This window comes from Gopherus flavomarginatus, chromosome 10 (genome assembly GCF_025201925.1).
Source record: "Gopherus flavomarginatus isolate rGopFla2 chromosome 10, rGopFla2.mat.asm, whole genome shotgun sequence".
In the NCBI taxonomy this organism is placed as follows: Eukaryota; Metazoa; Chordata; order Testudines; family Testudinidae; genus Gopherus; species Gopherus flavomarginatus.
The window spans coordinates 49,048,281-49,066,279 of NC_066626.1; the positions used below are offsets into that span (position 1 = coordinate 49,048,281).

The 17,999-nt window shown below is 36.8% G+C and overlaps 1 protein-coding gene across 3 annotated transcripts in view; it reads right to left on the reverse strand.

The window, feature by feature from the left end:
- The window catches only part of PSMD14 (proteasome 26S subunit, non-ATPase 14), a 64,004-nt gene that overhangs the window by 28,821 nt on the left and 17,184 nt on the right, over positions 1-17,999 (reverse strand). For all 3 annotated transcript variants that reach the window (XM_050969335.1, XM_050969333.1, XM_050969334.1), the window contains 2 exons: positions 1,629-1,700; positions 1,129-1,248 (listed from right to left, as the gene is read on the reverse strand). In XM_050969335.1, coding sequence (XP_050825292.1) covers positions 1,129-1,248; positions 1,629-1,700 — 192 coding nt within the window. The remainder of the gene's footprint in view (positions 1-1,128; positions 1,249-1,628; positions 1,701-17,999) is intronic.

Sequence of the window (17,999 nt, forward strand, 5' to 3'; positions counted from 1 at the left end):
ACATAAAATGATCTAATAGTTTAACTAATAAAGAGACATTACTCTTTACAGTTTTATTTAAGTTTGTCTACTTGAATTTTTTTTTGGAAATTATCTAATTTTTAAACAAATCAAAGTTCTAATAGAGCATTATTTAAATATAACAATCTATTCCTATAGTTCCTTGAAAAAAAATGCTGTTTTCTGTTTAAAAAAAGTGTGTTTTGGGTGAGCACCACCACCAACCATACAGAAAAATATTCACCCAACCTCCTCTCCATTTCTTGTTTGTGCACACTCCTTCCTGCTGCTTATTGCCAGCCCAGTTTTGGCTCTGTTGCCATTGCTAGGGGTATATACCCTCTTGCAGAGTCTGGCAAAGGGCATACACCATCAACAAAGGCAGTGAACTGCCTATGTACAACATGCTAGCAAATGCAAAAAATAAACTGAGAAAGAATTCTCCAGTGTTTCAATTATATGTAATCTTGATGGTAATTAAGGAAACTGCCTCTTTAATTAAGACCAATATTTCATTTGAGCTACACACAGCGCCACTATAAATTCCAATTCTAGCTTCCAGTTCATTGCCCTCTTTTAATAAAATTCAATTTCTTAACCTCAAGTAAAACCAACCATGTTTCCACACTAAGGAAATACCATCTAACAGTCATGCCACTAGAGTACAAATTCTGCCCCAGAGAAGCAATTCAAATTCACAGTTTCAGCAGTGCCACTACAGTTAAGGGCATGGCATCATTTCCATCAAACTCTTACTTTCCAGAGTTTGCAACATGGCCTTAATACTTCCATCAGTACTGCAACTGGACATACAAGGCCTTGAAGTAACAAGTTTACAAACTTTAAACACTGTGGTACTATACCTATGGACAGCATAATGGCCTTAGTTAAGGACTCAGTGCAAGCCATAGCTCAAACCACAGCTTAAACCACTAACCAAGTTCAACTTAAACATTATCTTAATAGACTTTAGACATTTAATATGGGCATAATCCAGACATTTATATCATTAGTAGTTTCTCATGCCTTATGTGTGTTGGGGTGAGGGGAAGGAAAAACATAACATGATGTACAATTATTTCATGTGAGAGAAAACATTTACTTTAGTTCCTACTGAAAAGTACTCACTGTTCCTGATTGTGGCATAGCAAACACATCAATCACTCTGACGGTATAATCATCAACAAATTCTCCAAGCATCAGACCCATAACTTCCATAGGAACACCAGCACGACCATGTTTCAACATCTAGAAGTGAGACCAACATTACAATGACATACTATGGTATGATTTACAAGAGATTCAGGGTTTGATTTGAGATAGTTCTACCTCTACCGAAGTGCCCCTGTTCTCATGTTTATTTTACTCATTAGTTAACAGGGTGTTGTGTGTTTTGAAAATGTAAAGCATTGGAATAGTGCTAATAATACAAGCAAAGATTGGTGGCAAGAAAATAACTGGAACATTTACATTAAGATTCTACGACTAGATTTAAACAAACAATCCAGTCAAAATTCAAGTTGTCAACAATACAAATCTATAAACTTTTTTCACTTTATGGAATACTGGACAAATATAATGCTTTGTATCTTACGTGCTATATACAGTAAAGAGTGTAGAATACTTACTTTCAGCAGTGCAAGGGAAGAGATATAAACCTGTTCTGCCGTATCCACCGCAGGAGCATCTGTAGGTGGCCCCTACAAAACAGAATAAATTATTAACTATTTACTCCACATTTATTGCAAAATTTTCCATTACTTCTATTTTGTTTTGCACAGAATTATAAGTCTAAGAACAAAGTGCATCCGACTGTGCTTTAATGTACAGTAAATCCATTAGTTGCAGTGTTTACAACGAAAACATACAGCACTTTTTTTACACTAACCATTTTTTACAACTTGGTGGGAGGTACCTATGATATCTAGTTAAATTTAAAATCAACCTAGATATCTAGCCAGAAATCAAATAAAATAAACTGGTAAATATTGTGCTGGGTGCAAACCTGTTACAAAATATACGGGATCAGTGATGAGTTTCCATTAGTCAGAGTTAAGTCTTTCAGCAATGCTAACCTTCCTCAGCTGTAAAATAGCTCCAATTCACCAATTAACTGTGTGTTTCTTACAGTGGTGTGAATGTAAATGCTGCTGGGCTAGCATGATTAACTGGCACCAACACAAACAGCAGTTTCCCTTTGCTTCATCTGTTTTCAGTTAAAGAAGACTTGCAGATAAAGGCAACGGGAGCACTTTTGAGATACACTGGTACAATGAGCATAAAATGGACCTCCAATCCCTAGGTGGAAAAGCTGTGAACAAAACACTTTGCTCTTTGCTTTATGAGTTGTTATTCAAAAATTAGCACAATAGTCCCAGGTGTGAATGATTGGTTGACGAAGGTATTGTGTTACTGCTGAAATGGAAAAAAAAACTACAGCAGGCTATTTGAAGGTAAAACTATGCTGTTCTTGGGAAGTGAGGGACAAGATGACCTTCTCTAGACAACCACATCTCATTTTATCCCTTTACCACCCAAGTCATAGTACTTCATTAGTCAAGTGTGTTTGTATTATAGTCTTCACAAAAGGAGGCAACAGGGCACATTTGCTCTTAGTAATGCTGTGTAAATGCGGAATAACTAGAAAAAATTCAAGTGAGGAAAAAAAAGTCCAGTCCATGATGAGTGAAGAGAAAAGAATTATATGAGAACGTATGTTATAATTTTTGAAGGCACTCTAATGCCACAGTGATGAATGCTGTTTAAGACTAGATTTAGACAACTTCATTAAATAACTCCTCACTTGTAATGAAACAGTAAAATTGGAACAACATGCTCCCAACACAGATCCAAGTGAGACCGATTGACCAACATTATGGGCCATAAAATCTGAAGATAAAGTCAAGAGCTAAAACTACTAGTAAATTCAATTTGTATAAAAACCATTTACCTACTGTATCTATTTTCATTTGTGTATGTACACCTCTCTCTCTCACACACACACTCATACCCGTCCCCCACTACCCAGGCATGATATAAGGTAGTTATACAACATGAAGGATTTTTATCTGTGTAACATTTTAATAATAATAAATCCAAGTGACTTCCTGCACTACAAATTAAATTTTACTTTTTACTTCCGACATCTTTCTGTTCAACCAGCAGTAGTCCTATACTCCTTGACTCCTGCATCCACAATTCAATATACCTATTCGTCACCTTTGACTCTTTACTCCAGTTTCCAACCTTCCAGTCCTGACTGGCATTGTTTCCCAGATTAAAGAAGGTAGGGTCCTGGCCGCATTACTGCACGCAGCCAACTATCAAGACAGCTTACTTCACAATTTCATCTCAAAGCCACATCAGAAAAACCAGCTAAAGTCAAGGTTCTCCTTTTCTGAAATAGTGGAGCTTCTCAGGCAGTATATCAGACACCACTTTTCTAAGGAACAGTGGCAAAGGGTGGGCAAAGACTTCATTTTGGAGTGCTGACGTATATCTTGAGAGAGAGAGTGTTCCCCACTCTCTCCGGCTCAGCTTTCACATGCTGCTTAGAACAATCACAGGGCATAAAGATCCATCTTCATTACAACAGGATACGTAAAGGTCATGGGCAGTTTAACTTACATTTTTATAGTTGAACTTCTTGACCTCCCTGTCCTGCCCTTCTGGAGCTCAAGAACAAACAGTGTGCCACCTGGTAATGGACTGCCATCTTTAACACCTTGACGGTGGATGAATGCACTTGATGTCTCTGGATGATGTTGCTGTGATAGAGTGGCTGCATCACTTAACCAACATCTAACACACTGTTTGTGCGTGCCATCAGAAGCCATACACCAGAAGAAGTCTCCTTCCTAAAACTCTCAACTCTCTCTCTTGACTTCTAGCCTGTTAAAGGCCATAGCCAACAGTGTCATTCTTGAAATTTTGTCCTCCATTTTTCACAACTCCATTCTCCCCTCTTTTTTTGTCTGTTACCTCTCTGGCCATTCCTTCATCTTTCAGTGGGTTTTCCCAAGGTCACCCAGTGAATCTTTAGTCTAAAAATTATAGTTGAAATTATGTGAATGGGTGATCTCACTTACAGACAGGGGTGCTGAGGGACAAAAGGAGTTGACTAATACAGGAACCCCAACAGAAAGTGAGGGAGTAGGTATATTTGGAATTAGTGGGATGAATTTGAGAAAGGGAAAATATAGCTTAAATAAATCTTTTGAAGTACGATTTATTAGGCTGTGGAATAATAAATATCTAGCTCTTATATAGTGTTTTCACCAGCAGATCTCAAAGTGTTTTACAAAGGTCAATATAGTTATCCCCATTTTATAGATAATGAAACTGAAGCACAGGGAAGTAAAGTGATTTGCCCAAGAACTGTTCCAACAATACATTCTCTGTCTCAACCCTCCCACAAAAGACTAGCCTAAATAATCTGCCACACCACAGGTATAAACCTAAATATTATTTACCCTCTCCCTCATAGTCATTGCTTGGCCAAGTTGCACATTAACATTCAATCTTTCCCCAGGAAGGTCCCGATCAGCAAGACATATGCTTAACTTTAAAGTGGGCCTGTCAATTAATTGCAGTTAACTCGTGATTAATTTTTGAGTCAATCGCAGTTTTCATTGCACAGTTAAACAACAGAATACCAATTAAAATTAAATATTTCTGGATGTTTTTCTACATTTTATTTCAATTATAACACAGTATACAAAGTGTATGGTGCTCACTTTATATTAATATATTATGAATATTTGCACTGTAAAAATGAAACAAAAGAAATAGTATTTTTTAATTCACCTCATACAAGTACCATTGTGCACTCTTTATCATGGAAGTACAACCTATTAATGAAGTTGTGGTTGTTTTTTTTTTTGGTTACGTAACTGCACTCAAAACCAAAACAATGTAAAATTTTAGAGCCTACAAGCCCACTCAGTTCTACTTCTCATTCAGCCAAATCGCTAAGACAACCAAATTTGCTTAACTGTACAGGAGACAATGCTTCCCACTTCTTATTTACAATGTCCCAAGAAAGTGAGAACAGGCATTCGCCCGGCACTTTTGTAACCAGCACAGCAAGGTATTTAACATGCCAGATAGGCTAAACATTCATATGCCCCTTCATGTTTTAGCCACCATTCTAGAGGACATACTTCCGTGCTGACGCTCGTTAAAAAATAATGAGTTAATTACATTTGTGAGTGAACTCCTTGGAGGAGAACTGTACATCTCCGGCTCTGTTTTACCCACATTCTGCCATATATTTCATGTTACAGGAGCCTCAGATGATGCCCCAGCACATGTTGTTCATTTTAAGAGCACTTTCACTGCAGATCTGACAAAATGCAAAGAAGGTACCAATATGAGATTTCTAAAGACAGCTACAGCACTTGACCCCAGGTTTAAGAATCTCAAGTGTCTTCCAAAATCTGAGAGGGACAAGGTGTGGAGTATGCTTGCAGAAGTCTTAAAAGAGCAACACTCCAATGCAGAAACTACAGAACCCGAAAACATCAAAAAAGAAAATCAATCTTCTGCTGGTGGCATCTGTCTCAGATGATGACAATGAACATGCATTGGTCTGCACTGCTTTGGATTATTATTGAGCAAATCCATCATCAGCAGGGACGCATGTCATCTGGAATGGTGGTTGAAACATGAAGGGAATATAAATCTTTAGCACATCTAGCACATAAATATCTTGCAACGCCAGCTACAACAGTGCCATGCAAACGCCTTTTCTCATTTTCAGGTGACATTGTAAACAAGAAGCAGGCAGCATTATTTCCTGCAAATGTAAACAAAGGGTACGTCCACACTACTCTCCGGATCGGCGGGTAGTGATCGATCTATTGGGGAATCGATTTATTGCGTCTTGTCTAGATGTGATAAATTGATCCCTGAACGCGCTCCCGTCGACTCCGGAACTCCAGCAGGGTGAGAGGCAGAAGCGGAGTCGATGAGGGAGCCGCGGTCGTCGATCATGTGCCATGAGGACCGGAGGTAAGTCGATCTAAGATAGCGTAACTGAAGTCGACCTATTCTCATAGCTGAAGTTGCATATCTTAGATACATTCCCCCACCCTAGTGTAGACCAGGCCACTTGTTTCTCGGAGCAACTGGCTGAACAAGCAATAGGACTGAGTGGACTTGTAGGCTCTAAAGTTTTACATTACCTGCATTCAAAAATAAAACAGTTTTTTGTACATAATTCTATATTTATAAGTTCAACTTTCATGATAAAGAGCTTGCATTACAGCACTTGTATTAGGTGAATTGAAAAATACTATTTCTTTTTGTTTTTACTGTGCAAATATTTGTAATAAAAAAATAAAGTGAGCACTGTATACTTAGTATTCTATATTGTAATTGAAATCAAAATATTTGAAAATGTAGAAAACATCCCAAAATATTTAAATAATGGTATTTTATTAACAGTGCGATTAATTGCATGATCACAATTAATTTTTAATTGCACAATTAATTTCTTTAATCACTTGACAGCCCTACTTTAAAGTCAATACGACTTCAGCACATGCTTAACTTTAAACACATGCTTAAGTGTTGCCCTGAGTATAGATATTTCCTTGAATTAGGGACACAACAAGAAAAATCATTCTGCCAGCCCCTTATCCATTTTCGCTGTTCTTCCCTGATGTCTCTCCAATTAGTCTAACCTTTTGGAAAGGAGTCGGCCAGAAATGAGCACAAGATTCCAAGTGTAGTCTTACCAGAACCATTTTTACATCTTTGCTCTGTAAATAGCCCAAATCTGTATTGGCCTTTTTGCTAATATATTTCATTGCAAACTCATGTCTAATTAGGTTCCCACCATCTCTAAACGCTATTCAGCATTATTGCTATTTTCCAGTTATCTGTATTTTAGCTTTATTTGGCAAAAGATGTTTTACCTTGCATTTTCCCCAGAACAAATCTCACGTTACTTTCTAATCATGTTTCTAATCAGCGATGGTCCCTTTGCACTATTTCTTTGTCCTCACTGGTGTTCAGAACTCCCCCAATTGTACTATCATTTGTGAATTTCATTAATATGGTGTTTACTCTCTTCTAAATCATTAAAAAGATGCTAAATAACACTGGACCTAATACTGATCCCTATGGTACTCTTACATGTGGTTCTTCAACCAACCAACAGTGTTCTGATTCAAGTGATTCAAATTAATTTGGGGAGCAGGAATTAGTGATAATGAGCATCAAATACTTTATTAAAGCACAAATATGTAGCGTCTACTTTAATTTCATCCTCTAACCTTGTAATTTTATCACTTAATCTGGCATAATGTATTCTTAAATCATGCTGCTTTTGCAAGCAATTCTTTTATCCACTAGATGTTGTGGGAGATTTTTTGTTTTTTAAAATTACTACATATTCAACTACTGCATTAATAAGGGAAAGGCTTATGACATGGTAACTGCAAGGAATACTTTAAAAAAAATTGGAATAAATTAATGAGATACCAATCCTCTGGAACAAGTAACTCTTCAGTTCACTGACTATTGAAAAATAGACTTTATGGTTTAAAAGTCTGGTTTACTAATTCTCAATGTTTCCATATGTTGAAAATTATGTCAATTTGGAAGCCAGAGTATGATCCACAAGTGGCTGCCATTCTAGCCTATGCACTGGAATAACCATCACAAGTCAATTGCATCTGGTGTCTGGGTGAACAGTACAGATTCCAAGGGACCCTCCTCTGGCCCATTCCCACTGCAGCCTTCCAGAGGCCTGTGTACCCCTTCTGTGAGCTCCAAGAAGAGACTAAGAGCCTTACATGACCCTTCATACCAGGTGCAAAATGTCACCCTTAGTAAATTTAACTGCCTGCCAGCTTGGGCACTGTATTAATGAACCTTACTACTAAATTAAATGGTGCATCAAACCTGAACTTTTAGATATTTACATCTTCAATACACCTCGATTATATAAGCAGATAATCAGCAAAAGAAGAAATATGCTTTTGCTTCATTTTGATGTTTAGAGATAGTCAGAAGAGTCCCTTCCTAAAAATTCTTTATTGTATTTCACATGAGAAATAGGAAATATTACCTTCCCCTATTCCTACTGGATAATTTCTTGGGAAAAACAGGAAAGTGAATGGGGATTATACCATCACAGGAGACAAATCTGAGAAATTCCTTCCTTTGTTCTTTTATAAATAAGGAAAACATAATAACTATAAAAAGTCAAAGGAAAACTCAGTTTTAAAAAAATCTTTAGCAACCAATATATACGGCAAGCACAAAGCATTCAGCAACATTAAAATCAGTCCCTGCGGGAGGGAGGGAATAGATGCCTCTAAACTGAATCAGTGAACTGACCTGCTCTCAAGCCAACCATCTCATCCATAAGCATAACCAGTCTTTTTATTTATTTATTTATTTTAATAAAAGCTATCACTTAGAGAAATCAGGATTACTGAAACTTGCATCACGAACAAGCATTTGTTTTGTCTCTTATTTAAGAGACGCAAAAGTAAGTTTTCAATAAGTGTTCTAAGGAGTAAGAATCCATGAACAGAATGTGAGGATAAACTAAATGAGGGGTTATTTTTCTTTCACATGCTTAAACTATGATCCAGTATAAAAAGCTGTGACTTTTACTTGGACAGCCCTTGTTGATTAAGTGTTACATAAGACATTTGCCATTATAACAGCAAGAAAACTAATGCCTCAAAGTGTTATCTATTCAGGCCTTTTAGCAAATTTGTTAGCACTTTTAGGTATATTACTCCACCTTTCTCTTAGTGTGAACTGGTATCAATTTAGCCAATTTTATTATGTTATTAAAATACCTGCTGATTAAATGTGAACTAAAGTGTCATTTTCGAGCACTGCCTGTCACTTGCACTATGTGTTTTACATTTCTTTAAAATATGTATATAAAAGTGGACTTGAGATAGATAGCAACGGTGAAAGAAATATTTCAGACATTTTCTATTGTTTAATTCTACGTCAATACTGCTCTATTGTCATAATAATTGTATAAAAGATGGATTTTAAATGTGTCTCATTTCAACAAAGAAGGGATTTCAACAAAGAAGCCCCATTTGACCAAATGGGAACAGTTGTAAAAAGATACAATGAGCTAACATCATGATGTACAATATATTTCTTTGTGGTGATATCCAACAACAATGAATTCTTACATAAAATAGAACATCTGATGTATCCAACATCTCAAATTTTTATAACTGGCACCATTTAAAATACAAGACAAACATAAGCAAACACACAAATATCCAAAGCTACAGTGTTTATTTCTTAACCAGCAAGGTAAGAAAACCCTTTAATACTTTAATTTTGTGAGTATTAAACAACTAGTGTGAAAAACAAGCCGCATGTAAACTATTTCTACTGCCTCTGCTTCAATGACTAGCTGAGGACACCTGTTATAGGAGGTGTTAATTGGCAATAGGAGTACAAGTCAGAAGCATGTTCCCCATCGTTCTAACCCAGCAAGGCTAGGTCATTAAAGTGGAAATGAATTCTTTCATGCTGACTTAACCCTTTGAGTACATAATTTCAGCTGTTACACCTAAAGACAATTGAGGGAGATTAATTTAAAACTTGTGTTACTTCTGAATGTGGAAAAAATCATTTCCACCACTTGCTCCAAAATAAATCCTCTGGACAAAAATCACTGTGCACGTTATATAGGAGGGAAAAGTCACCAGGACACAAATGCAACACCCATTACTGTGGAGTAAGAATTATTTTGCTTTACATATTGAAGAGACTCTTGAAAGAGTAAGCATTTTAAATGATTTGGAATTATTAAATTTTCTAAATGTAAATCAAAGACTAAGATTCATAAACAGTGAGTAAAATATAACAATTTGTAGACCATTACTTGACAAAAGTGCATAGGTATATGACAATCTGCAGAGAGAGGTACTAGTGATAGTAAAAAAGCTACATAAAATTGATTTGTTGGACTTCATAAATTCCTTTTAGGTCTGCTAATGTACATTGTATACTCTGATGACCAATTGACAAAAAAAGCTAGGACGCCTTTAATGGTGTGGTCTCACTTACACAGCAATTCCTAGAATTAAAATATAAATCCAAGAAAAATAAAAATGGAGCTTGAACCCAGGGGTACAATTTTTGCCATGAAATAATCAGAATATTTACTACATATGAAAAGGTAATAGAACATACTTGAATTAAATATAGATGTTTTATTCAGTCCCCATGATAAAAGGTAAAGTTTCTTCAGATTTCAACAGTTCTCTTCATTTAATGTACCAGAACAAAAAAAACATACTGCAGATTCTGCAGTATAGCAAATTAATAGCTCTCCAACAGCAGGGAAGTCACAGAATGATGAATTCTGGGCTGAACAACAAATCAGGAAACAGGAATTTACAGAGGGAAAACAAATTTTAGAAGTAAAATTAAAATTTTCATGCTGAACCGCCCGCACACAGTCTGCATAGTGGCCATTCAGAATATTTTATTTAGCTTTCTAGTTTCTTGCAAATACTTCTTAATTTACCAGACAACTTCTGCAAGTAAGCACTATGTCTAGAACTGTTTGCAAGATTAGGTCCCTATTTGTACCAAATAAGCAAACAAACATGCTATAGCTACAAAATAGCTAAGATTTCTAGGAACACTATATATTTATAAACAAACCATGGTCTCTCTAGCTGGTTCACATACTATTAGAAAGAGAAAATTATAGAAATGTTTGCAGTTAGTCATTTATCATATATTAATCCTCCAATTGAAGCACTGATCTGAGCTAACATCAAGGCCTCTGCTGGTGTTTTAAAGCATGTACTGTGATGAACCCAAAACTAGCTGGGATAAGATAAAGCTGCACAAGAAAAACCAATGTCTCTCAGTATATTTGCCAATTGCCCATCTCCTCTGCAAAAAAGATAAGCTCAATAATTCAGGTATACCCCTAGAGCAAAACTAAGGTAACTCAAATTAATAGCAACTCTAGCTGTATTAGGAATAAAAAGAGTGTCTCACACCATCAGTCTTGCATGTAAGGACTGTGGAATGGGGAACATAACATTATGTCAGGTAGCTTTGGCAGGCTTCAAAACAACACGAGCGGTTAAACTGGCCTGCGACAGTAACTCAAACTCATAGAAGCTTTGGGTCTAAAACTGCAGCTTTAAGAAAATTAAGGAATTTTTCCAAGTGTGCAGCCTCTCTCCCTTACAGGGTAACTGCACAACCAGAATCAGCTCACACTTCTTCCATAACAGAAGTATAAAAAGGTTAAAATGATCAACAAAGAAAAAACATGCAAATTATTTGGTATCAGGTGCTAGCTGATTGATCGAAAGTTTTTAATTTTGACTAATTTGCATAAAAATTCTTCTTTGCCTCTGCCAATAATATCTTCTAAATGAGACAGTTTTAAGGAATTGGTTGAGCTACACATTCAGAAAGGCCTAAGTACAGATTCCATTTCCTATAAACCTTAAGAATTCAGTTATGTTCTGTTCAACTGGTGACCAAGAATTTTTCTTCTTTTGAATAGATGTTAACATTTTATCTTACAAAAAATAGTGTTCATATCTCCTAAAGTTGCTAGACAGACAAGATCTAGAAGACTGAAGTTCAAGCTCCTGAAAAATGATTTCACCCAGGTGCTTTTTATTCTTCATCACAGTTTAAATTATTGCCTCATGCCCTTCTCACTATAGACTAAACACTAGGGGATCCAAGGGTCCAATCAGATCAAGCAATGCCTTTGCACCTATGGGATCAAAGTTAAGCTTGAAATTTGATCTCAGTACAATTTATTTTAAAGATGACCAGCCAAAATCCTAATTAGCGTGTTTTATTACAAACATCTTATTTCCATCATTAAAAATATATCTACACATATGTATAACTAATTCTGCAGTATTACTTTAAAGGAGTCTATAATCCTTAAAAGGTATTTTAGAATGTTAACAAATGTATTAAAATAAAGTGTCAACCTGAATGCAACTATTTCCAGTTTTTTTGTTTTGTTCAAATCAAAAACTCAAGTAGTTATTAAAACCACGTAAGGAATGTGAAGCCAGACAACGGTACTTGCAGTCAATACTGCCTCCTACTCATTTTCAAAAATGTAAAACAAATTTTCAGGATATAATAAAAAACGTCATTAAGATGGAAACAAGGCCGTAAATATCAGAGGAGGGTGGAGGTGGAAAGAGCCCCTGAAAATGCTGTAATTCTCACACAGAAAAACAAGATCATATTCCTCACCCAAAAATGCTAAAAAGCCTGGAAAATTCAGAGTTAAAGTTCTGCTTAAGGAAAATACAAGCAATCTAACAACTGTTAGAAATTCATTTTGCAAAGTTCCAGTATTCCTGCCTTCAAGATTCTTCCCTCACTGCCCAAAGGAATTTTGGATTTATTTCTTGGCTAGAGACCACATTCTCAGTAGGTATGGGGAAGAGGGAGCCTCAAGGCAGATAATGGAATTTAGGATGTATAAACTTATACTCATGCAAAATTTCAGTAGGTAAACTCAGGTTCTCTTCTACCCTATCTGGACATCACACCTTAATTAGGGGAATCTAGTGCTCTGCGGGTACTGATATTGGATACCAAATCATATTCAGTGCAGTGACGACACATTTAAAGGGATTTAAGACAAAAATATAGCATTCCTACTCCAAAGAGTTTACAGTATGAAAGAACAGGATGCACTTGGAGACTCTGCAAGAATAGCTAGTAATTTTTTTTTCTGTTTTTATTTCATTTGTTATGACTGAATGCATTGTGGAAGAAGTGCATCTTCAGGAAGAATCTGAATGAAAAGATACTTCAGGCAGGACATCAAAGCACAGAATAGGTGCACCACATCTCACTGCAACTCCCAAAACAAAAGAAATTTGTCAGTAGGTATTTGAGGAATGTACAGCAAGGAAGAAGTAGGACTGGATAACATTAAGATGACTGTTTCCTGAAGCACTTCTGATGTCTCCCAATCACCTCTGCTGGAATATCTGGAGAGACAGTAACTCAGTAGTGCTAAAACAAATGTTAATCATTAAATAAGAATATTTAATCCAATCTGTGGATGAAAAGTAGTATGGGAAGCTTCAATTACATGACTATTCCAGGCTCACTTCACAGAAGCTGGATCAGGTATATACAACCTAGATATTTATTCTTGTTTTAAAGTCTTCAAAGCATAAAAGACTAATTTAAGCAATGTGATGGTTACATCTTTGGCAGTACTTCCTGCAATGAATTAATACTAATGTTTTCAAAGCAACCAGATTTAAGGGGTGGAAAAAATTAAGTCCTATTCCACTCAAGGAGAATAATCTGTTAAAATTGGGAATCTGGGGACATGGGTTTCAGTGATGGTTCTGCAACAGATAAGTCACGTAAGCTATGCACCTTGGTTTCCTCATCTTTAATATAGGTATCAAGGATATTGAGAGAAGTAATGTTTGTAAGATACTTGTTTGCCTTTGTCATCAAAGGTTTGTAAGTACTAATGAATTAGTAATAAATAGATCTCTTGAACTACAGGTACAACCCACCCTACTCACTGAAGCAATGGATGTGATGTTCCCTAGCAGGAGCGTCCAAAGCCCCAGCGTGGGAAAAAAATTGGAAGGCCACAGAGTAGCACGACCCTTGCCATGAGAAGCATATAGACCCAGGGAATCAGGGGTGGAAAAAAGATGAAACTGCTTAAGTGCCTGTGGATACCAAATCTGAGCAGATGGACATTAATCTAAATAGGCAGTGGTGCTCAGTAAAGTTGCAGACTTCCTCCCATTTAACTGAAATGTGTTATATCCCTAAAGTGTGCTATTAACTAACTAAACTTCCTACAAGGTGTTCCATTACATATGCATAAATATCCATTAGCATGCAGAAATGCCAAAGCCAATATGCCGTTTACTCAGAGATGCAGGCATATCTATCAGTTACTCTAATTAGTATAAAGGAAACTTGCATTTAATTTGCAAATTGGAAGGGATCTACACTGAACCTCACCCACCTGTGCCTGCCAGATCACTAACCCTCATTCTGAAGCTCATGAAAGAAACTAGTACCATTGTGTTTAATCCTTGCACTGATTACATGAGCAGATTATTCAGAATTTTAGATCAGTGGCAGGTCTCCCAAATTCCCTTGGTGCCACAGATTTCATAAATGGGATCACTGTGTTCTTTAAAAATAATAAATAAAAATAATAAAATAATAATAATAAATAATAATAATAATAATAATAAGGAAAAAAGGTTCCACAGCATCAAACACTACAATGCATGAAACCTCATAATCAAAGTGACAGTTTTCAAGTGCCATTTACAATGCCCTAATCTGGAAACATCCCAGCTAACCCATCTGATCAACAATTTCACAGATGGAAGCACTTGATGGCTAATTGGCAAGTCCATTATTCAAATAAACTAGCTATCTGCACTTCTATTTTCTTTATTTCAAGTCAAGGTGCAAATACTTTGCATAAAACACAGGTCACCTCCCAAAAATTGGATTACTCTCTACCCTTCATCAAATGGGTTACTTTAAAGCATCCAGTGAGTATAATGATTGTTGTGTTTACTGCAGTGAAGCACTTACACCCATGAAAAAATAATGAACAGTCAAATAAAACTGAAGTTTTTAATAAAACATTAAAGTAGTGAAAATTGGTTAAGAACAATAAGGTATATTTTTAAAATGATCTCATTGCTCTCTGCATCAGAACTTTAAGTGTAGCACATATATACAACAAGAAACGAAGGCCTTTCTTAAGTGTTACTGATCACATTTGGGTGGAGAAAATAACTGGATAGGATGTGTCAGCATGGATAAAAAACAGCTCTCTTGGTTACCATTTTGAAAGCCTCACAGGGAGGACGACACCAACAAAAGCTCTTACTAAAGTCATCTTGTGTACTCTCTGGGACAACAGGAAGAATAGTGAAGATAGTAAACAATAGGACTATCTAAAACATGCATATGCAGAATTGACTTCACTACATATCCTGTGTCATGGAGGACAATGACTAGTAAAGATGGGTGTAATAGATTCAACCAATATTTCAGAAAATTGTATGCAAAATGAAAAGGGGTATTCCTCCAAATCCTGGTGACACTGATTCTCTTGCTGCCTCAATAAAACCTAAAGCTTGAGCTGCACTCCCTAATTTGTCTTTTGCACACAAACTAGGCAGAACAGGGAAGTGGGGTACCAATCAGCTGTGCTGCAGGCACAGCTCTCCAACACTACAGAATGGGGGGAGGGGGAATAAGCATAGATGGAAGGAAAGGAATAGGGAAAGGAAAACAAGAACATGAGAGGTAGGAGAACAAGGTGTTAGGACAGACTTTTTATTATTAATATTATTATTATTATTATTTAATTAATTAATTTCTCCACCTCCTGAACACAGAAGTATACTACACAAAGGTGGCTTTGCTTCTTGTTGGGTCCGATACCACTTTTTTGATTGAAATCATGCTTCCAAAAAGGATTTATGCCATATATTAGCTTTACACAACTTATAGATTCTTTTACCATATCTAAAGTTAGGAATGTCTTCAAATTCTAAATAGACTCCTTGGTATGCAAACAACTAACTAAAATTCTTCAGGGTGGTTCTTTTGCCTTCACAGGCAAATGATGGGAAAAGTGAGATTTAAATAATAAGAGGATTCCTGTAAATCAATTTCTTGGTCTCATTTTTGGTCTCAATTCATTAACTGATACAGAGAATTATTTATTCCAGATATCCTGTTTGCACAAAGACCCAGTACTGGTAAGATTATTTAATTGTAGCAATTTGTATTATGTAGCACCCAAGGGCCCAACCAGGACTGAGATCCTCAATGTGCTGAGTGCTGTACAAACACAAGAGAGACAATCACTGCCATGGACAGTTTACAGTCTAAAATCATGTACACACAGCAGAGACTAGAGATAGGACATAAAAGCACTATATTGAAGAATAGACAGTTTTGTTAATTACATGTATCGTAGTTTGTTTTAAATGAGTGCAGACAGGAAAGGAGTAGGAAGAGTCACAGCTAGTTACCTGCCTACCCATGATCAGCAGAGGTGATTCTTAAGGAGAAATCTGACAGAAAGGATTCATTTCATCAGGGAGTTCTTCCCCTGCAAAAGGTGCAATGTGGAAGAAAGCCCAGAGATGTTTGAAGCCGAAGCTGACTAGGGAATGTAGGCAGCATGATGGCAGGGGTTGACACTGCAACATGTTACTAGATAAGTGAGGCACTGGAGGTAGAGATTGTGTAGGAGGGAAAAGAGGAGGGGGACAAAGACAAACCCTTGAGGGATACTTACAGAGAAGGAAAGAGGGGAGATGAACTGCCCTCCATATTAGAGACACAGAGCAATCAATGAGGTGGAAGGAGAACCATAAGGGGACAGAAGGACAATGGAGAACAAAATTTCAAAAAGTAGGTATCAAAAGAACACCAAAAGGTTAAGGATAATGGAGTACAGATTGTGAGATTGGGCCAGAAAAAAGAGGTCATTAGAGGACTTTAATGAAAGCAGTTTCAGTGGAACATGACGGCAAAGCCAGACTAGAAAGCATCAAGAATAGACTTAGAGAAAAGGAACTCAAAACAGCAGTTGTAAACAGCATGTTCAAAGAGATACTGAATGACAGTAGAAGTGGAAGGTAGGGTTAAGAGTTTTGTAGTTGTGCTGTTTGGTTTTTTGACCACCACCTACTTATACTGGTAAGGAAAGTAATCTGATGATGTCTGTGAGGTGAAGAAGTGTGAGAAATGGGATAAGCAGAGCAACAAGAGAAGTTAAGAGATGAGAGAAGATGGAGGTTACTTGATCATGTAGGGCTGGAGTTGGACAACAAGCAACAAGTCTCATTGTCAGTGATGTTGGGGATGTTTGAAGAAACCAGTAAGATCCTACATGGAAAGGGAGGAGAAAACAGAGAAGCAGCAACTGGAGTTGAGCATAGGAAGTAGGGCTGTTTGGCTAAGATGATGACAAAGTTAAAGGAGGAAAGAGTGAACTTGTAGTTTGGACTCAGCATGGTCATGAGACTTTGACCAGAATTGCTCAGCAGAAGGAGAACAAGAGTGTAAAAACATACTGAGGGTTTGAGGGAACACCCTTGTGATGGGAGAAAATATCAAAAGAGTGGACTAGAGGGAATAGAAATAGAAAGACTAGAGGAAGGGGCTGAGAGCAGAAGAGCGGATGTTGATGGATTGAAGGTTATGGAAGGAATAGGTGGCAGGGCAGGGTGGAGGGGAGAAGTGTGCAATACTGAAGGAGATGAGGTAGTGTCAGAAAGAGGGAAATTTGTGATGGAGGCAACAAAAATGTAGCAGTGCTTGGTTGGTAAAGATTAACTGAGTGGCAATTTGTTGACTAAAAGTTGATCCACTGTTACATATCAACGAAAGTGGGCTATTGTCATAGACCATCACCCATTTCAACTGCCAAGCAATTAATCTCAAAGAATAGTTCAAGAAAGGAGTTACCTATAGCTATTTAATACTGCCCTCAGAAAATGTATTAAGTTTGCTCTTCTTTATACAGAGGAACAAACTTGAGTAATTGACCTGGACAGGCTTTTGTACTATGAGGTTTAACTTTTGAAGTAAAGCCAGCAAAAACAGAAGTCATTTGTATCAGAATGATTAGATGGAGGAATGTACAATAGTTTCAAAACTAGTCAGTTTAGGGACATTACTGGCAGTGAGATCACTAGTTCTGTAACAGAATTAAGTATTTCCAGGGAATACCTCCCTTTGTTCTCAGTTTAACAACCGTCTGATTCTGTCTAGAGTTTCTCTGCTACCACCAAAAATATCCAAGATAAAAACTGGTAACTTTGTCCATCTCTAATTCAAATTCAGGCATATGCTAATACATAAACTATGGGCATAAGTGATCTTCTTTTGCACATCTCTCCTACCAATTTAATCAACCAGAGAGCTGCAAAAGTAGCCATGACATTACTCAGCTCAAGCTGCAA